The sequence below is a fragment of the Anguilla anguilla genome, chromosome 1 (assembly GCF_013347855.1).
Source record: "Anguilla anguilla isolate fAngAng1 chromosome 1, fAngAng1.pri, whole genome shotgun sequence".
NCBI lineage: Eukaryota > Metazoa > Chordata > Actinopteri > Anguilliformes > Anguillidae > Anguilla > Anguilla anguilla.
In genome coordinates, this window is record NC_049201.1 from 57,965,577 (window position 1) to 57,988,341 (window position 22,765).

Sequence of the window (22,765 nt, forward strand, 5' to 3'; positions counted from 1 at the left end):
AAAGATATGCACTGGATGTCGCTGGTTGCAGCAGAATTCAGGATATCATCTTGTGGTCACTGCGATGGTCACTGAAGATATAGGCCAGGGAAGATCTATATGGTTGATGACCAAGGAATTCTCACCCTAATTAAGAAAAATCTGCAAACACCGGTCCTACAGATCCGAAACACTCTACAGGAAACAAGCAGTGACTACTGTCCGCAGAACACTAAACAAACGGAACTAGAGAGGTTACACTGCAAGATGCAAACCTAACTAGTCAGCCGCAAAAACAGCATTACCAGGTTACAGTTTTCTAAGAAATACTTAAAAGAGCGTTCTGGAAAAAGGTCTTGCGGACAGATGAGATCAAGACACACTTGTATCAGAGTGATGGCATTGCAAGAGCAAAGTGTGGAGGCCAAAAGATCCAAGATCCAAAGCATCTATATATATATATATATATATATATATATATATATATATATATATACACACACTCACCGGCCACTTTATTAGGTACACCTGTTCAAGCGCAAACTGCGCCCGTTAACGCAAATATCTAATCAGCCAATCATGTGGCAGCATCTCAATGCATTTAGGCATGTAGACAAGGCCAAGATGATCTGCTGAAGTTCAAACCAAGCATCAGAATGGGGAAGAAAGGTGATTTAAGTGACTTTGAATGTGGCATGGTTGTTGGTGCCAGACGGGCTGGTTTGAGTATTTCAGAAACTGCTGATCTACTGGGATTTTCACGCATAACCATCTCTAGGATTTACAGAGAATGGTCCGAAAAAGAGAAAATATCCAGTGAGCGGCAGTTCTCTGGGCGAAAATGTCTTGTTTGATGGCAGAGGTCAGAGGAGAATGGCCGACTGGTTCGAGCTGATAGAAAGGCATCTCGTTACAACCGAGGTATGCAGAAGAGCATCTCTGAACGCAGAACATGTCAAACCTTGAAGCAGATGGGCTACAGCAGCAGAAGACCAACCTGGTACTAGCAAGGTGTACCTAATTAAGTGGCCGGTGAGTGTATATATATATATATATATATATATATATATATATACACATGTAATTGCGACCAGTGCAAAAAATATCTTCATATATTTGGTGACCTTTATCAAAGCTCAGACCTTAGAATGCAAACTTCTCACTAAGATGTATAAAAACACGTTCAAATACTAACAAATAGCATTTACCACAAAAGTCACTAAGCCTCAAACTAAATTCAGATTCTTGAAGAGGCATTGGTCCAAGATCATCAGAAAATTTCAAAGTAAACTAAGAAAACTATCCTGGTCGGTTACTCAAGGCTGGGAAAGGTTGTCTATCCTGTTGGAGGAAACTGTTACAAGTACAAGTATGTGGAAAAATTGTGATCCTAAAATATATGAATTTGTGCACTGGGGGTATATGGCACAGTGAATACCACCCCAAAGTCCCGTAATTGAAATGTGACAGTTTTCTAAATTGCTGGGTTGGTCAATTTGGCCTTGAAAAACCTCTAACATTGCCAAGGGGACATTATGAGAATATTCGGATATCTTTGATGTAATTTGTGGACTCAGAAACTCAAAACAAGTCTCTTTTATTTGACGTGATATTTCTTTTATTTTTTCTTCTCCCAAGAGCAAGGCTGAGACCACTACACTGATTTATCCAAAAGCAAACACTTAGAACTTGATATATTTCCTATATACTGAAGAGTCACTACCGCTGTGGAAAAATTCTATGCTCACATAATTGCTAGTTCATAGTTTCATGCTCCATATAACGTCCTCCAGCCAGGAGCTGATTAAGCATCAAAAAAACAAATTTTCAGACAGCAGCCAAATCTAGCCCTATATGCTGAAGCAGGGGTGTTCCGTCTTTGACTAACTCTCAAATTCCCTGGGTAAGGACTGCAGCCGGATTTGCACCAGAGATCTGCTCCATGACACTGATGTGATATCGGGAAATGTGCATGAGAAATATTTATTTTTTTGTTCACATTAAAAATTCAAACGTCTTTAATATGCCGTTGTTTTTGGCCCTGAGGCTGGAAAAGCCTTTGATTAAATCAAACAAAGAATTGATACATACTAGTGCAAAAGCAATATTCCATTAAGTGAAATTAAAAATCAGGGAATTGATTTATATGCAACAATATACACTATACAGTATATACTTTCTATTACTCAGAAATGAGATGCAAACCCATACAATAGGTCATGTATAACTACTGAAATGTTTTAATACCTTAATTATTCTCTTCATATTTTTCTAATGCATCAACATGTATTACAAATATTCAATAATTTGTCAATTTAAAAATAAGACAATGTATAATCCTGTATGCAATACTCACACTGAAATGTGCATGAGAGAGAACCCTCATTGGATTGGTGGGTAAGATTGAACTGTGAACAGCGAGGCTCTCAGACGGAGCTCTCCACTAGCTTTTATATCACACTTCAGCTCTGAACAAAGCCATGACTGACAATACCCAAATCTTCTTTTTTAGATTACCCACCCTCCCACAACCGCAACCCCACACCAGCTCTCTCCCCTTAACTACCCCCACCCACCCACCCCTCCTTCTTTTGAAGGGAAAGTATGCAAATGGAGTGTTCGATTAAAGCAGCCATCTTTTTTTCCCTCTCTATTTTCCATCTGAAGCGGACCATCTCACCACCTGACAACAGGATCGGCCTTCCCATTCAGCAGCCTTCAAACCCCTGACGTTTGGGCTCCGGAGCCAGCCGCTGCTTCTAAAGAGAGCTCATTTAGTCATAATTAACCATTCCCTGCATTCTTCCAAAGTTATGGCCATTGTGCGCAACAACTGATGGGTTCATGCCACTTCGCTTCAAAACCACTTCTATCTTTTTGGAAATTTTACCCCTGAATGCACCGAAATCCCCCCCCTGCTATCGCCTGCGTGCAAACTTCCCAGCAACATGTCACGCATGGCAGCGGAACACAGTTTAGAAGAGGAATGCGTTAGAGGAAGCTGAGCAAAGATTTCATGGTGGGGCTCCCATCAAAGGGTGACTTACCCCAGGAATGGGTCTTGGCAGAGAATCACTCTTCAAAAACTGTATTACTGCCAATGACTGTGAAAGGGCACTTAGGCCTGTTCTTGAACAAATGACCACTGGTTTAACTAGGAATAATCGCCTCACGTGTGTATTTAACTGATCCTTTAGAGCAGGAGTGCTCAGTCTTATATGAAAATGCCAATAATGCTGATATGTGGATGCAAGTATTTTTTTTAGCCTAGCAGTAAGACATCTGATTCTACTTATCAAGGTCTTGACTGAAGACTATGATTAGTTAATTAGTTGAATCAGGTGTCGTAGCACCAGGCTAAAACAAAGACCTGCAGCCACATTGGCCCTTTTTGAATAATACTGGACACCCCTGGTTTAGAGGTTTTAGAGCTGCCAGGGAGAGTCACATACAAACTCAGTGGCTCTTAGAAGCATACTTACAAATGCTGGGAGTCCAAACTGGAGCCAAAATACATGATTTAATGGAAAACTGAAATAATAATAAAAAAATCTTTTTTTTTTTTTTTTTTAAATCAGGCAGCTGAGGAATTCTAAAACTGTTGTAGCAGAGCTGGCTTACAAACAGAAGACGTGATTTCTTGGAGAAATGCTTGAAATGGAAGATTATCCATCAACGCTCCTCATTAGACGAGCCCATATGTTATGAAAATGGATGTGTAGGCTGTCTAGCTATATCACTGTATAGCTGTCTGAATTTCCATATTTTCTGTGGTGCAACTTTTTTTTTAATCCGTAATTATACTGCATTTAATTCTGATACATCTGCCAAGGGTCTGACTTTAATGTCAAAGTAAACAGTGCGTTTTTTTCTACAGTCACTTTTTCTCTGGTGCAGGAAAAAGAAAATATTTAACCCAACTGCGATGACAGACGCTTATGGCAATTATCTGCAATTTTACAAATAAAAAAGAAGAATAATTGCAAAGCTTTAAACTGCTTCCAATTCTGACTCAGCCCAGGGATTACACCATCTGGCTGAGGTTTGATTGAGAGAGGCTGATCTCCCATCTGAGCTAATAATCTCCACTTTCTATCACTTTCAGCTCCGAAAAGCTCCCTCATTATCCACTTTTGCATTTCAGGAACTGAAAGTGCTGCTTTTGCCAGTTCATTTAAATAAAGCACTCATAAGATCGTCTGAATATTGTTGCAGATATCACAATATTAGGCCACTGTGCTTTTAGCACTTGCTTAGCAGTCATATTTAAAGGTCATTATGCAACTAGGAAGAAAAAAACAGCTGTGATGAGAAAATGGATATTATACGAAGTAGGAAACAGACCAAGGAAACTGCAATTTAAATAAGCAAGCTCTATCTGCTGTATTAGATCTTTTCATTGCATAAAGGAGTATTCAAATAGATTTAGATTTTTGATCTGACCAGTTAAATTGTAAACTATCATTTACTAACTGTAAAATGTTTGTCCACAGCATACAAATAATACAAAGTGTTACCATTTTGTATGTTTTACATTTGAGTTAGCCGTTCATCAGACTTGAACATAACATACTGTGGGACGACTTTGATTAATTGAGATGAAAATGAATCACAGTTCATTTACTCATCAGATATTCCGAGCCTGTTGGTGTGTACGCTGATTTGAATATTGATTTGGGAAACATCTGCAGAGGCATAAAAATGTGCAGTTTACTCAAACTGAATGTCACAGTTTAGGATAGATAAAAGGATATAACAGTGTCGTACAAATTTTTTCAGGTTTATCTGAAATAATCAATAGATTCTTTCTTTGCTGCTAAATGAATTGTGTGCGCTGTGTTGCCTGTGCAATTGTAAGGAGGCAGAAGCCTATAATTACCAAGTGAATGGAGAGTGACTTAAGAGACAGAGAGAAAGAGAGAGGGAGCGAGTGCATGCCTGTGTGCATGAGAGCGTGCTAAAGAGAAAAGGAGTGTGTGTGTGTGTGTGTGTGTGTGTGTGTGTGTGTGTCTGCGTGCTTGTGTGTTTGTGCATATGTATGCATGAGTGTTTTTGTCCAGCAGATGGAATATGTGTGCATGCATCACAGACTGCGAAAAGAGAGGGAGAAAGAGTGTGCATGTGCCAGAAAGAGAGTGAGAGAGAGTGAGTGCGTATGAGAGCAAGGAGATAGAGAGAAAGGGAGAGAGAAAGAGAGGGGGAGGGAGAGAGTTGGGGGATTTACACAGCTCTGTAAGGAGATTATGCTAATGGTACTCATTGGCAGTCAGGTCTCCTCCTCCCATGTCAGAGAGATGGCATTTGTCCCCTCCAGTGATAAACACATTATACACAAAATCAATTCCTTTTTCTGCACAGTAATTTTCCCCATTGGGCTTTATCTCTCTCCTCCCTGTGTTCCCTCCAGCAGGGATCGCTTCCTGTGACTGGCTAATGAGCTGGGGGGGCCTCTCTGTTTCAGAGGGCACCACCTGCCCGGGAGTCGCGACCCCTCCCCACGCCGCCGCGGCTAGCGCTCTCGCCGTAGCCCCCGCTAACTAGCCGTCTCGGCCAGCAGAAAGAGGAATTCATCAGATCGAATCCCCTGAACTGTCAATCACCAGTGCAAGAGATCTTCACACTCGCACACTCCCCAGGCTGAGAGAAAGAAGAAAAGGACTCATCTAGTGTGAAGAGGAGAGAGAGGGAGGAGGGGCAGGGAGCAGAGTCCTGAAGGGGGGATATAAACAGAGAGCAAGAAAGAAATAGAAGGAGGGTAGGGAAAGAGACGGCAAAGACACAGGCTAAGAGAGTAAAACAGAGAGAGACGGATGGGAGAAAAACAAAGAGATGCTGGGGTTGGGGAGGGGGCTATGCAATAGGCTAAGCTAAAGAAAGTGAAATTTGAATTTAGGAGAGGAGAGTGATGCAAGAGGGAGGGGGAGAGTGAGCAGACAGGGAGGGGAGGGAAAAGAGAGCAAAGAGGTGAGAGGAATCGTTTCTGAGGCAAGAATGTTGATGGATAAACAAAACTAGTTAAAACTGGAAGAACAGGAAAAAACACAATTTCCAAAGTGTGAAAATCCATCATGTGTTACGTTTAATGGATTTTACTGTGAGTAGCTTTACATGGTAAATATTGTTAGTTATATTTTAGTTACTTTATGCTGCCGACTCGCTGTTGCACTGTAGACACGTATTTTAGTGCGGTTCTTCTTAAATGCATAATGATAAAATCCTTACCCCAAAATGTATACCATCAAACATGTAAAAGTCCAAAAGGTTGGGATCTGAATAATTGCTAAAACACAGAGTGAGGAAAATAAACATTAAAAATAGGACCAAGGCATGATATAGCTGTATGTCTTTCTATAAAAGCAAGTGGGGAACCTAAAATAAACTAGAGCCAAAGAAATGAAGCCATTTAAATGTCTAGGTCCACAAAGGCAGCCCCTACATACAAAGAAGGGTCTTTTATGGGGCTCCTGAAAAATATGGTAAACTGTTATTTCTTCACTTCCTGCAACCACACGCAAGATTATTTCCTGAGCCCAAAGGACTAAGCCAATGTGCAGACCACCACAGAGGAGAGGAGAGAGAAACACAAAGCAAACGGGGGAAAAAACTAAACAGAATAACAGATGCCAGCCCCACACCCCCTCAAACAGCACTGATGTCCATTTCAAATCTTCCCTGCACTTTTATCATCATAAACCATCTACAGGGCTCATGGCAAATTCGGCTGTCCTTGCCCACGGTGTCTTGCTGGAGGAAATTCTAGACACTTCAGGGAGGGATTTTGCCTCTGAGATCAAGATGGAAGGAAAAGGCAAATGATTTCACGGTCCATACCATTCTTAAGGGTGAATTTGACTCTTTTGAGAGTTCAGGTAGGAAAGTTTGAGGACTTTCTTAAAAGGTTGCATTTGCTTTTTTTCATTTGTTTGGCCGATGCAGAGCACTAAATTATTTTTTTTCTACTGCAACAATTACTTTTCCATATATACACATCATTTTTGCAATTGTAACTTTTTGCAATTCTAACACATATACATGAACACCAGCAGTACAACTACAGCATACACTATTTTCATTTTGAAGCAAATGTCAAGACATTTTATCTGTTAATATTTAAAACACCAACAGAAATGGGAATAATTAATACTTGGCATTAAAAGGGAAATATAGTGCATTAGCACATACACAATGGTATCTTCCAAAGGATTCATAAATTAATATATTTAAGAGTTTGTACATGTCTTCATTGTGAACGTACAGACAATGTTTCTTTTGCCTTCCATATCTTCAGAGACAGATAATCAAACTACATTTCATTATTAATAAAAAGACTAAAGAGATGAGAAGCTATTACTAATGAACAAGGCAGCTTTTTCATTTAAAAAGCTGGTGAATTATTACATTAAATAATATCAGACTAAAAATTTAAAATCTGATGTTTTTGTTCAGAATAAACTTCTAATATAAATGTAAATGCACAAAAAATGAAAGTGTAGGTATTGATATTCCAGTATCAAAAACCTTGATCTTCTAGGCATAACCACTTTGAAGTTAAAGCCTACCGAGCCAGTTACCTAGAAATTTAATTTATCTCTGATTTTGCTTAATACAGTTAATTGCCTACCTAGCTGCACACAAAAGCCAGCTGAAATGTAAGACAAGCTGTAATATATTAAGTGAATTGTCCTTGTAGCAACCAATATCCTGGACGGGCATTTAATAAAGTTACCATACTAAAATATAAGCAAGAGGAAAATATGTTTGTACGTTCTGTAAATATAATGTATACACATTACAAAGCTGTTTCTGACAGTCTGAATATGTAATATTCATATGGAATATGGTGCTATATGCTGTGTGGGGGAGAGAATGCCAGAGACTGTTTTCCACACTACTAATCACACAGCATACTACAGGATATCTACCGCCAACTGAAAAGGGATGCACCTCCAACTGACAACAACTGGCAACTTGTAGGCACCTGGTGAGAAGCTGAGGACACTGATGCAACAATAACCCAAGGAACATATACCATATTGTCACAGAAAACTCAAGAGTCTACTATTTGCTTATGCACTTGGCTAGAATTGATGCTAATTTTCAATTTGCACTGGTGGATATCATGCTTTACAATTTCGGCTATCAAAGTAAATTGTTTTATATTGCCAGCTAGCTTACTTGCAGTATCTTAACGTTTGAACCTAAGCTAGCAACGTAAAACAATATACTGCAGGTAAGCCAGCTTGCATTATAAAATGTATTTTGCAGCGGACAACCTACGGGCTTGTACTTTGATAAAACCAGTGATGACATTCTGCGTTTCCCCCTTTGAAACAAGAATAAATGATTATAGTCTGTTTGTTTACATACTGAAGTCGATACAGGTTTCCAGGAAGCAGAGCCAGGTGGACTTGACGTCACTGTTTGGGGTAGAGCCCTGGGCGGTTTGTTCACTGGGCACCCAAATGAGTGGACATCGATGTCAGTGGGGAGATGTGAAACCCTGGGGCAGCCAAAATGGCAGCCAGGCAGAGTCTGCCTTCTCAGATAAAGAGCTGGCTCCAGCACACATTAAATGCCAGCTTTCTGTGGGTCTTATCTTCAAAGTGACAAGAAGACAACTAGCCAAGTATCTGTTTAGGGGCCAAGCATGGACAGCACTGGACACAGACACAATCACAATGGGCTCCTAGTCACAAACACAGCAATGGAAACCACTGTAACATACCATATATCAATTAATTCACATTTACCTTATAGAGTTCAAAAGTGCACAGTATTGTGGTCCTACTGTGTCATATCATAAATGACAGGCTTTAATTAGCTTCACATCATTTAAAATTCAGTTTACTTCAAGGAATAATCACATATATCACAGAGCTGTTTTAGAGCACATTTCTGGTAAATTCAGACTAATTGATGCTGTAAAAGTGCGTCAAAACCCATTCTTTGAATCCTCAGAAAGTGTTTGTACCAACATCGATCAGTCAAAATTGCTAACTGATAAATCTAGGACATAGGTTCACAAAAATAAAAATATATTATCTGAAAAACCTTTGCAAAGTCTAAAAATCGATGTGCCCTGACCTTCATCAAAAATATGCAGTCTGTTTCAGGTTCTCTCCTCGAGCTCGGACAGCAGATTTCTGCCCAGGGCAGAAACTTCACGCGGCCCTTTGATGACTTTGGCGTTATTTTACAGCGAGGGGTGAAGAAGCGGGTAGAGCTGGGAGCCGAAATGGAGGCCGGGCAGCGCGGGGGGGGGAGGGGCGGGGGCCCATTGTCTCCCTCGCCATCATTGTTGTGATGACATTGTCCTGTGCGCGTTCACGCATGGCCCCGCTCCGACGGCGCTTTGTGCCGGCATTACACAGGCCTTTTCTCAAAGCAGAAACCCAGCACAAAGGCCGTCTGCTGGGAATATCCTCCCCTAGCCCAGAAAAAAACACCGCCTGGCTGCAGCCCCTGTATAAATAATACAATATAAAACATGCTCAGGTCCGGGTAGACTTTGCTCCATGCATTTCAAGCCCCTTTTCCAGCTGGGCAGTCTACTGACAGAGAAAAGCATAAATATTCCATTAATTACTACACCATATCTATTATTTATTTTGTGCAGCCCTGTTTATAATGAAGCTCTTGGTTTTGTATTGTTTTTGTTTGTGATTATTACTTTTTTCCAAAGTGCACATGTGGAATATGGCCTTTCTGTCAAAGACCTCCCACTGCTCCTCCACAATCCCCATAAAATCTGTTTTTTTTCCACCCACAATCCTTGCTTATTAATAACTGCTTCTGTGTTGAAGACAAATCACTGTGAGAGGCTCAAACTGTCAGGCTATTCAGGGCCCTTTGACAAAAAGAGAATTTTAATCAATGCCACAGCAAAGCAGACAATAAAGCTCGCAGTGGGCTAACTTCCGTTCGGAGCGGAACATCGCCTGGGTTCAATGACAATAGCACCACTGTGATGCTGTTTATCTCTAAAAACATGGCTGGTCAGTTTCCAGCGCAATGTCCTTGGGATTAAAATCCAATTTACGTACTAGTTAAAAGGGTGATGGCCATGTGAGGTTTCATTTGTGCAAAACAACACACAACCTATCACTGAGGAGCATATCCCCTACTCCAATTTCAAAATGACTATTTACATTTCCTACTTATTTGGCGGATACTCCTTTCCATAGAGATTTACAAAGAATGAATGTAAAAATATGTGAATCCCAGCTCAGTGATTCTGACTGTAAACAATCAAAAATGTATCACTGTATAAAGCAATGCTATCCAACCACTGTCACCAAAAAGTACCATAATAAAGGGGGAAAATTAAGTCCGTTATCATTCATTGGAAAACAACAGCATGAAATCCAGCAAGTCTTATAGAGCTAGGAGAGAGGTGAGCTTAGAACTTTGGAACCAAGGTGTACCGTGCGTGGGATTTAAATATGGCCAGTGGCATGCACTAATTCATTACCAAATAATTACCAAATAACCAATAATGCCATGAAATAGGGACATATTTCAATATGATATAGTAAGACTGTATGAAATCCCAGTGAGCAAAAGCCGTTTAGACATCTAGCAGGGAGGAAATCTAGGCTGAGAGACGTTTTGACATTAACGGACTAGGTTGTTCCCAATGTAGCCTGGCTACATCCTGGTCGACTGGAGAACTTAACTCAACCAAATGTAGCTGGGCTTTCACCTGGACACCAAGACGGCGTTTTACTAACTGTCCACCATATGTTCACCAAAAAATGTTCACTGGGATATGACAGAAGGCAATATTTTAGGCTGCATACAGTGCGCCATTGAGAAGGCTGTGGCTCTGTGAAAACAGTACCTGGCTGGCTCCTGAGGGGGCCAGGTCAGCTGGTCAGTGCTTGCTGTTGGACGTCCCTTTGCTGTGGCCACCCGTCTTCCCACACACTTGAATGCTGTCCCCTGTCTCAGACTGCAGTTTAACATTTGATACAGTGAAGATAGAAGACACTGCAAAAACAAAAGACAGAAAAACATGTCTTTTGAAACAGACTGCAGGCACAGCAATTACAAACTAATTTCAAAAATGGATTTAATTATCCAAAGGAATGAGAAAATTTTCTTATACTCTGAAGGGACTGAGACCAAAATGCCCCCAGGCCCTGATTAATATGAGCTGGAATAGCACAAACGCACTTCCAGAAAGACCCGAAGATTACTGAAAACACAGCTGTGAAGTTTAATCAAATTAACAAATTACATTTAAAATGTTATTTTCAGCCACTGGAAAAGGGTGGCAATCTGTTCATTTTTTTCCACAAAACAAACAGAATTTATCCCTGTGTGCCATTTTAAGCCTTTCCAAGAATACTACAAGCAGCCAAATACCTCAACTTCAAATAGGATTCAACATGTCAGAACCACACTGAATAGAAACAACATAAATACACATATGTGGATAGATTATAAATCTCTATATGCCCCCCCCTGCTGCAACTCTTTTCTGAAATGACTCCATCCACGCATGTACACTGGCAGAATTACTGTAAATACACCGCTCACTCTTCAAATAAAAACCCTTCATCATAAAAAAGGAATCACACTATTGAACAATCATTACCAGGCAAGCTCCTTAAACTGAATTGATTCAATAAATATTTACATGCATAAACTAGCAAGATGCCAAAAAAAGAAATAAAAAATAAACTATAAAAGAGGCTGTATTACTTGTGGTAAAGTTGTTGAGACACTGAATGGCATTTGCGCAGCTCAGTAACGCGATTAGTAAATTTAGGCACTCAATAAGTAATTTTTAAAATAAGATTCAGTCATACTTAGTGGACCATCAAGGTATTACACACATTAATTACATTTAGAACATTTTTAAAATATGAGTTAAGAAGGTCTGATTATGCTCTTATGGGGAGACGCTGAGGAGCCACAGCTTGTGCTTTAGCAGTGCTCGTCTATCCGGTTGTGTGGTTGTGGAAAACACTATGCTTCCAGAACAACCTCAGCACTGTGTCTGGTAATGAGTTCTAACTATTTTCACCATGTGTGGTTATCTTTATCGTCTTACTCCAAGAACCAGGATCCTCCAGATGTTGTTTTTTTATTTTCAATTTTTTTTCCTTCACTTGAGGCAGTTAGTGCAGCCCTGGTTTAAAAATATAATCCTTTCATCTCCATTCTTCCCTTCAAATGATCTCAGCTCCTGCCAGCGTTTCAGCGCTAACCGAGGATATGTCTCTGCCAGCGCACATCGCCTTATGGCTTTCCTTGTGCAAATAACCTGCTGAGAGATGATGAAGGAATTAATGCAGGGAGAGGGGGGGGATCTTAATCTGTGAAATTACAAATTAAATTCTCACATTAAAACTGCCACCCCTGAGGTATTTTCTCTCCCCGTGCTTGAAGGCCCTGCTCCTGTTTGATCGCACATCGCAGCTGTTAATGTCTCAGAAAGGCTGCTCTGTGTCAGAGGGCCGGGTGCAGGCTGCCAGTACGAAGGCCTTTACTGCACTGACAGATCGGGGCTTAGCTACTGTCTGATAAAACAGGGATGCAACTGCGCAATAGGGCCGCATTATCACCACAGATTCCTGGTGCTCTGTTCCCCCTGAAACAGGCCCAGTAAGCTCCCAGTGGGGAGCAGCGCAATCCAGCTATGACACGTCAGTGGTAAATGACTGGATAAAGATGTCACAATTAGCGACAGGTCCCTCGCTCTCTCTTCCTTAACAAAAGAACATGGCATGCCAGTTGGTGACAAATGCCGTGAGCATTTTTAAAAGAGAGATTCCTTCACCCACCAGCGGGAGTGCTGTTGGGCCAGGCTTCAGTTGGGCTGAACATGAGTGTTAGTCTGCCAGGACTGTGGGAGTTTTTCTATATTGTATGTTCACAACAATCTACTTTTGATGGTTTTTAATTGTTCCTACTTCTTACTCTTAGAATATACGTAGCATGTTTCCCTGGAATCACATTTCACAATTACAGTCTGCCTTTAACTTTTTAAAAAAGAACAGCACAAAAAAAAATAGCAGGATCCATTTATATGATTACTGAAGAATGCTACACTGAGACTACTCTGGGAACAGTATCATTTATTGGCAGTATCTACGGCTGGGTGACAGGACATCAAAGGGCATCTACGCAGTGAGTGTTGGCACCATTCCTGAAAGCGATTTCCACGTCAGTTGTTGAAAATGTACATAATTACCTTGTTTTTGTTTAATGTGACATGGGAAAGTTCCAGGGATTAAGCTTTCCCCAATCCAAGGGGATTCAGCAGATCAGATGAAAGTTTCTCAGATCTGACAGAGATGAAATGCTGTTCACATTTTTTACACCAATACGAAGCTGCAGTTATAAGAGATATAACTGAGAAACATACATTCCTTTTTGGGTTCTGCAGTCGCTAAGTGTTAAGCACATACCATGATTCACAAAAGAGCACAGATGTATTTCCTTCGGGCAAATAAGTTAAGGGGAAAATATTTTTCAACTTGAAAATTGCAAATGTCTGTAGGTATATTATGCACTGATGAACAGTCTGGAATCATTTCTTCAGCCTCTCCACTCCAGTCCTGGAGGTCCACAATTCAGCCATTTTGTAAAAGCACCATCACCCTCGTAACTGAAGCGGAAGACTATGCTGGTTAAATGAGACGGACATTAGAAAACAGCGGAGAAGAAAGGACACTGACTGTCAGGCAGCTCCCAGAGCCGCGGGGGAAGATGGCTGAAGTACTCGTGGCTGAGGGCTGCCTGCGCAGACAGCCGGTTCTTTGGGAAGCACTGGAGAAACCTGGAGGCCAGCTCCTCTGCGTGATCCACATAGCCCAATCTGAAACAAACACAAAACAAGAGAGCAACATGTTCAAAACAGGGAGGAGCACAAGGCCACTTCCTATCAGAACAAACTGATATTTCAGTTAAATTCAGATATTATCCATTATTATGATCTCAAGACATGTAGCAGACACTCTTAATTAGAGCAACCTACACAGCTCATTCTTTACATAGAATTTATACAGCTGGATATTTTCTGAAGCAATCTGGGATAAGTACCTTACTCAATGACCAACCTGGTAATCAAACCTACAACATCTGAGCACTAGCACAGTGTCCTAAGCATTATGCTACAGTGATGCCCCAACCGTACAGCACATTTACTGAAGTAATATTTATTGATGCCTGTCAGTTAAAGTCAGAGGTGGAAAATCCAGATCATAAAAGTCCTCCCAGTATTTTGTTCCTATCACCGGAATTTGCAAATTAGCACAATTCTTCAGCCAGGAGGTGGAACTAATCAGTGAAATCAGCTGAATGAGTTCACCAGCGAAAGAAACAAATGGCAGGACTTTTACTTTCCGACACCTGGACTTTCCATCTGTGGTCAAAGTGTCTTTGATCATAACAAGGTCAGAAATGAGAAACCGTAGGCATTGCACAAGTAATATCTCTAATATCACAGAGCAACAGGTGAGCTCTGAAAAGAAAACATCTCGTGATAGCATTCATAAATGAAACTGAAAGTCGGCATACACAGAAGAAAGCAGCAAGATGGCAGCAGCACCATGACGAGCCATTCAGCTGTGGCGGTGGGCTGGGGCGGAGAGACCAGCAGGCCTGGAATGCTGGCTGCCCTGAGGGAGCAAGCCTGAATATGCACCGGCTCTATGACCATATTATCTGGCTTTGTAGGGCCTACAAGGAAGCACCCAGAGTGGCAGTGTGATGTTGTTATGGAACAGGCTCTCACACCTGCCTGTGGTCTCTCATATTGTCATGCAGACAAACAGGAACATGGTTCTTGCAGAGGAGTCACTGTTTATATAGGCTGTAAAATCACCCCAAATGGTAACCATAATTGAACTTCATATGCTACTACATGAGGAAGAACACATAATCTTTGTTTTTGTAGCTTCTATTTATTTAGTTCTATTCACTTTATTTTGGTCTATCGTGAAATCTCACAAAACTAAAAAAAAGTTTACACAGAAATTTTATCTCAAAATATTTCAATAATATGAATTTTCATGTTTTTATGAATAGCAACAATCAGATTTGAATGCAATATTCAGTGCAGCGAGGGGAATTCCAGTAAACTCTGGGTAGATGATGGTTGGCCCGGCTTGCGTGACAGGGCCGTCATGCGACACAGAAACCCAGGGAGGGGGCTAATCGCAGGGTTGCGCTCACTGAGCATGACGATGCGAGCACGGCCCACAGCAGATGTGCACACGCCCTACTGCCAGCCTGCCTCAGCCCAGCATTTAACCTTCCCAGCCAGCCTGCCTCAGCCCAGCCTCCGTCCTCCCCAACCAGCCTGCCTCAGCCCAGCCTCCGTCCTCCCCAGCCAGCCTGCCTCAGCCCAGTCTCCGTCCTGCCCAGCCAGCCTGCCTCAGCCCAGCCCCCGTCTACCCCAGCCTGCCTCAGCCCAGCCCCCGTCTACCCCAGCCTGCCTCAGCCCAGCCTCCACCTGTCCCAGCCAGCTTGCCTCAGTCCAGCCCCCGTCCTTCCCAGCCAGCCTGCCTCAGTCCAGCCCCCGTCCTTCCCAGCCAGCTTGCCTCAGTCCAGCCCCCGTCCTTCCCAGCCAGCCTGCCTCAGTCCAGCCCCCGTCCTGCCCAGCCAGCCTGCCTCAGTCCAGCCCCCGTCCTGCCCAGCCAGCCTGCCTCAGTCCAGCCCCCGTCCTGCCCAGCCAGCCTGCCTCAGCCCAGCCTCCATCCTCCCCTCTGGCTCGCTATCGAGAAACCATCTCCAGGGAGAGAGCGAGGACAGAAACGGTCCCTTCCTCCCTCTGAACTCGGCGTTTCTCATTTCTTTCCCCATCAGTCTCCCTTATCAGCCTGGCTGAAGCCTGTGGATTAGCGCACACGGACGACGCCGGGGAGATCATATCCAAGCCAAGACACTGAACTTCTGAACCCCAGTGGGGGGAAAAAATAAAACTCTGCCAACGGGAGAAAGTATGTACAGTGACAAACCCAGGCAGTAATTAGGGCCACGGTACGTAAAATAAACACGACGTTTCCCCACACAACCACCTTAATTCCACATTAAACAGAGTTCTGCTCGGGTTGTCCTAACAGCACAGAATTTCATGGAGGTCTTTACAGACCAAGCATGTAAACATGGAAACCCTGGGACTACACTAGTTTTCATAAGTTTAATTAGTCAGGTTTGTTCTGTTCCTGATAATCAGTTTTTTTTTGCCAAATTATCAGCAATGTACTGTAAATACATCACCCAATGTACAGTATAGCAGCGTATGTCATTCCAAGTTATTACATGGTAGTGTACTAAAAAGCCAAATGGCGTCTTCCAAACAGTATACTACCATGCTTCTCATATGACTCATAACATCAATAAACTCCTGAAAGTGACCAATTCTGTCAATCTAATTAGGTCTCATCACATGAGCCATGTTAAAATTAAATCCATTGCGTGACCTCCGCAGCAGAAGACAAGGAAGATAATGCAGAGTTTGTTATCATTATAGATCTAAAAAGTGTGTTGATTAACGCATTCTGCACTGCTAATTCCATCCACCTGCGTCAACTCCCTGGTGTTTGGAACAGTTGTGCGGGTGCTAGTCATCTCACGGAGGGAGAAAAACACGTCTGTGATCAATATCTCCACAAAGAATCGCCCAGCACACAGCCGAGAAAGGCTGATAACATGTGCCAGAAGAGAGCATTCCTTCTTTTTTTTTCCCATTACAAAACTACAACCGTGGACTTTGGAGCTTTGGTAGTGAAACCACCATGTTGTTAAACACCACCTGCTTCCAACACCCTTAGTGCTACCTCTGTTTTTTGCATTTGGCTCATGCAGAAACCCATACATTCAGCCAAGCATTTTGGACAAATTCTTTGTTAACTTGTCAAAACACCAAACTGCTTTTGCTGTGCCCAAAACCCAGAAACCTGTGTAAACATAGCCAACATGTTCCATTCGATTCACAGGGCATTACTTCCTTCCAAGAAGTGTATTCTACCATACCCATTGCCATATACATTCTGTTAAAAACAAAGGGTGTGTCTTAATACATGAAAGCAGTCTGTAGTATAATGATAAACTGAGTGAAAAAGAAAAATATGTCCACCCATCCATTTTCTTAATCTGTTTATTCCTGGCCAGGGTCACAGGGGTGAGCATCAGGAATATAGCCTGGACAGGTCGCCAGTCCATTCCAAGGCCGATACACCATTCACTCACACATTCATACCTACAGGCAAGGTTTAGAGTCTCCAATTAGCCTACTGCCATGTCTTTGGACTGGGAGGAAACTGGAGTACCTGGCAGAAACCTATGTGGACACGGGGAGAACATGCAAACTCCACACAGAAAGGCCCTTGGTCAGGATTTGGTACCTTCTTGCTGTGAGGCGACAGTGCTATTCACTGCACCACCGCACCGCCCTAGTAAAATAAGTAACCGTGTTGGTAGGGAAAATATGGACATCAACATGCTAATTTAATTCTTCCCCTAAAAATGAAAATGTATGTAAACTAACTATAGTATGCTTTACCTTATAACTATAGTATTATTATTTACACTAAAATCTATTCTCAAAGAAGACACAACAGACATTTTCCATCACTGTCTCTTTGCATAAAGTACTTTATTTGTGCACAAAAAGGCAGGTATAGCCTTCAAAAAAATGAATGTATGAGACAGAGAGGAAGCCCAGATCTCTCTCTCTAACTCAACATAATGGGATTGCAGTGCCAGAGCTAAATCTATAGAATGAAAATGACTGTTTAACAGTTTTACTGAAAGCAGGAAGAATGTCCCTGTTATTCCTACTGGTAGAGGGCTCTCGGGTTCTGTATCATCTTCATCGAAACTTGGCACGCGATGAAAGGCTGAAAATAAGCCGCAGTAGTTAACATTCCGCGGGATTCTTTCTTCACATATTTATTTCCTCATAGACTGGACAGGGGCCAGAGTGATCAGAAAGAGCGGAACACACAGAGTCCACGGCCATGAGAAACACATTTCTGGCACGCCGGGCTGTTCCGAATCAGGCCCCCGAGACGCTGGTCACTGGAGGGGTCGGACGAGACGCACACATTCTCTCTCTCGTTCCGTCTTTCCGTCTCTCTGCCTGTCTCTGTTCATAATTGGGATCGCTCAGACTGGCCGTTGAAAGCACAATGAGATGAATGTGGCTGTCTGCTGGCCCCTGATATTCCATGTGACCCAGAGGCCAAAAGAGACTTTAAAAAGCAGTAGCATTAATAGCTCTCAGAGTGGCCCGATTCTTGGCCTGGGTTTCGGCCACACAAATTTCATTCTCTTTTGCATCAGGCTCACATGCTGTACTGTATGCATATTTGCTTCAAAGGAAATTTCAATTGGTCTCAATATTCCGCGGATTACAGGCATTTTCTAAAGAGAGGAAGTGGAGCAGTTTGCATTGACATTCAGGCAAAAGGTGGCTTACAATTCTGCTCTGCCTGCATCCCATCTGTGCAGAGGTCCCATATTCTGCTAAATCCAGAGAGAATATGAGATCTGCTCTGTTTGTGCTTTATAAGAACAAGGAAAAACAAATTCATTCTGTTAATTAAACCAGCATCGCAGGTATTTTGCACCATTGGGAGCAGTACATTATGTTAAATATCAGTTTAAGTATACTGTCCATCACTTTTTTTTAGATTATATTTTTTTCTGGTGTATCTGTTGATCAGGAATGGTTGGGTACTAATCTCGTATCTGAAATATCAAACTTGCATGCATAAAAATAGCAAATGCCATTGTGGCAGGGCTCGGTTTGTGGGAGAGGTTCGGGGCAGTCTGAGGACCACGCCTACTGGTTAAGTAGGCACACGCACCTTTAGTGCATCCGTAATTAATCCAGGTATTTAAAGTGTGCTCTCTTCCCAGTAGGTGTCTGTGACCGAGGAAAACGCGAGCCGAGAGAGAGGGAGACAAACCACTAGCACGAGAAAGGCTGGAAAGTGTCATAGTTTTGTTATTTTTACTCCGATCCCGTGAGAGTGAAGGGCAAAGCTGTTTTGTTGTTTTGTAATAGACTGGATTCTCTCTCTCTCTAAAAGTATGTAAATAAAGACCGGAATATTTCCAGATTCACGTATTTCCCTGTGTTCAACTCTTCTGTTCAGAAAGGGGTGTGTCGCGGTGTGTGACAGTCATGTAATTTTTCTTTTATACCTCAATGAAATGTTTGTACAGAAGATCATGACCTGTGTACACCTGTATATCGTACATACATATTTATATTGATAAATTTACGAATTTGGGGACTTTCTTTTGTTGAACTACTGTACAACTCAAAAGGGATAGTGCTAGAGCAAAGGCCTAATTCACCAAGAACTTGTTTGTCAAGACCAAAGCGCTTTACAATTGATGCCTCTCATTCGCCATAGCAGTTAGGGGTTAGGGGTTAGGTGTCTTGCTCAAGGACACTTCGACACGCCCAGGGCGGGGTTTGAACCGGCAACCCTCCGACTGCCAGACAATCGGTCTTACCTCCTGAGCTATGTCGCCCCATTATAAACAGCTATAAAAGCATACAGTACCACTGAGATACATGGTTACTTGTTTAGGCTTCAGAAAGATACACAATGTATGTCCCATGGTTTGTATGAGTTCTCAGTCTTTCAAAAAAAAATTTTTTTTTTAATTGATCACATTAAAAGGAAACTGCATTAAATGTTCTCATTTACCAATGAATGCATTATGTATGTGCATTGGAATTATTTCTACATATTATATGATATACTAAAAGTATCCTTTTGAGACAAAGTGAGCAAACTGCCTGCCAAACACATGAATCTGATCTAAATTGCAGAACAATTTTAAAATACAAAAACCAATTTCGTCATTGTGAAGAAAAACTGTTGAAAAGTCGCATACACAAATTGTCAGAAAATTCTGCCTGAAAAGCAAACAGAACACATCCTTACACAATGCCAAAACAACCCATCTCCCATTCCAATGAACCCAATTTCTAAATTAGAAGCCTGCATCATTAGCGGATCTCTGGAGTTTTTCAATATTTAGACCAAGTTACCGATTCAATTATTTACACAGCACAGCTCGCTGGCGCTGCATCTCCCGGCAGAGACCTGGGATCAAGCGCATGGATTTTTACTGAACAATCACACTGCAGCACAGTAGGAGCCTGGCAGAACACATCCATTGAAGTCTTTCTCCCAGGATAAAAAAAAAAAATGTCTTTATTCTTTTTTCTTTTGTTTCATTTTTAAATGCATTTACAATCCTCAATTATTTTCCCCATCTCCATATGCCCGTTTAGGTTTGGGAGCCACTGTGAATTATTCAGAAGTCTCGCCCGTTGTGGCGCGCTAGGCTGGCACGCAGGGGCAGCGACGGGCGGCTCGCCGCTCGGGTTTGCGCCCCGCCTCTCCTCCTAGGGTAAAATCCCACAGAGCGGGTCAACCGCGCAGTCAGCTGCGTGGCAGATGGGGGCTGGGTCCATTAGGAGGGGGTCAAAGGTCGAATGGCTCCCAGCTCAGGATCAAACTTTCAGACTGCGGAGTGACTGCGCAGCAGCGCACTGCTGTGAACAACTTGCCCATTTACTAATGGCCCCCGTCTCAGATTCCAGACGCATGCCACTCAGCATGAGGGGGCAAAGTGAAGCATATTTCCCCCCTACCACAAGGCTGGTACCACAGCAGCAATTGTGCTGGTGCTTCTGAAAGGTTCCCTTGACACCCATCTGGAGTAATCAGGTGGGTATGATCAGAATCTCATGCCACGCAGATCTGGGTGAAAGGGCATGACCTGTAGTGGTCTCTGACCTGTAGAGTAATCTCTGACTTTTGCGGGGAAGGGGGACTTATCATCTGACAGAAGCAACAGCAGTGTTTACATTGTTCCAATATTCAAACTTTCTGTGTGTGTTCCTTTTCCCACTGAATTCTGGGAAACGCCACACTGAAGATAACTCTGTAGGGTTCTCTGTTTGCTCTCTAGCCTGGGGGGAGATGATTGCATCTCAAAGCAGAATGAACAGGCCGGCCTCCCAGAGCCCTGTCATCGAACTCTGTTTCACCCACTGAACACACCTTCAGTTTAGCATGATGCTTCCACGTGGCTAATGCACAGAGCAGCTCACAAAGAACAGTGCCTCAAGTGTTAAAGAGCTTAGAACCATGATTAATAAAACATTTTAAAAAAGCATGAAGACGTCTTGTACATTAAAATTTGCATTATGCCACATAAGAAAGCATCATAAAATCTATTTGTTTGGGAAATGGAGCAGGAAAAAAAAACACAATTTTGTCCCTCATGTTCTACCTACAGTTTAAGCAGATGGAAATTTTTTCAGGTATGATTTATTTCCCTTCTGTGCTTCTCTGTGAAGAATAATCTACACTGAACACACAGGCCAGATGGAAAGGGCTTGCAGGACAGGTTCATGTTTAAGAACGTGTTTAGGAACACACATTCTACATCATTGCATAATATGCAAATGGTCTTGTCTTAACCTCACTGAATTTACTTACTGTACAGTCCTCTTCACGAATGTGTGCACGTGCATACCTGGGTTGTGTCACAATGGCTCCAAACATAAACAGTTATGAGGAGAGGATTGAATGTTAAAAATAAAGCAACCAGCAAAACACGCCCATTTGAGTTACTGCGGGCTTGGCTACACAATTCTTTAAAGGTAAATCACAGAAAACACTACGGCAGTATAGTAAGAACATTAAAAGGGTTGTGATGCTCCAATGGTCCATTGTGTACAACAGACATTTTCAAGTATTCTGACATTAAGATTCTAGAAACCGTACAGAGGAGCCGCAAAAACATTGGAAAGTAAATTTTAAGATATACTGAGCGTTAGGTCAAACTGCTGCAGGCATCCTGCTCTACCCAATCAATAAGTGGAGTTCACAGTAACACTCCTGTTTCTTCCAGCTCTCTGGTGTGCACTAGCACCAGTGCTTCAGACAGTGTTGCAAATGAACCCTGAGGTCTGGCACTGTACCATTCTCCGTTTGAGGGTCTAGAATAGCAAAGGTACCTGGCTGTCTCAAGCCTGAAAGGACAGTGAACAGTGTTCAACCCAACTTCTCAAATCAACTTCTCACATCTTGTATACTCACATTTGAGTATTTTTTCAAGACAACAACCTGTGTAATTGTATAGTCAAATACAATGTGGTACCATGTACGTATAAACATATACGTATGCATATACATTTTTCGTTTGAGAGGAAGAAAAGAAAAAGCCTATATAATACAACTGAAAATACATTAAGCTGTAACAGATGCAGGCAATTCACAACATCAGTTCTTAAAGAGTTTTCTTTTAAGTAAGCCCTATTCTGTCTATTGATTGGGTGTTATTAATAAATCAGTTAGTGTTGAAGAGCTATTCCCTATGGCAGAGATACACTGGACCACAGCTTCTCTGAATTCTAGAATTCAATATCCATACTGATGGAGAAACCAGGCAAAGCTTCTAAAATATACTGCTACATTCCACATATCAATAAAATTTACCACCATCTCATGCTAAACAGTATACACTTTTGTGGTTGATACTGTGTTTACAGTTGTTTTATTAAGCCTTATTTTTTATTTAATTAATTAGCAGAAACAGAAAGGCATGGGAAATAATTTCATTTCTTAATTGATACAGTGAAATAAAACTGAATGTGTAACCGCAAAGATATAAATCCTGTATCAACTTCTTACATTTGCAAAAAACTAGCTGGCCGGCACCACTGGAAAACCTAGCCTCACACATAAACAAGCATGACCTCAAGAACCATTGACCCCACTGAGCTAAAATA

The 22,765-nt window shown here is 42.0% G+C and overlaps 1 protein-coding gene across 3 annotated transcripts in view; it reads right to left on the minus strand.

Annotated features, from left to right (window-relative positions):
- The window catches only part of cdk14 (cyclin-dependent kinase 14), a 143,270-nt gene that overhangs the window by 26,998 nt on the left and 93,507 nt on the right, over nt 1-22,765 (minus strand). For 2 of the 3 annotated variants that reach the window (XM_035432088.1, XM_035432107.1), the window contains 2 exons: nt 13,668-13,807; nt 10,820-10,968 (listed from right to left, as the gene is read on the minus strand). In XM_035432088.1, coding sequence (XP_035287979.1) covers nt 10,853-10,968; nt 13,668-13,807 — 256 coding nt within the window. In that variant the 3' untranslated portion in view covers nt 10,820-10,852. Of the gene's footprint in view, nt 1-9,284; nt 9,442-10,819; nt 10,969-13,667; nt 13,808-22,765 lie in introns of those variants that run through there. The other variant, XM_035432097.1, reaches the window with a different exon arrangement.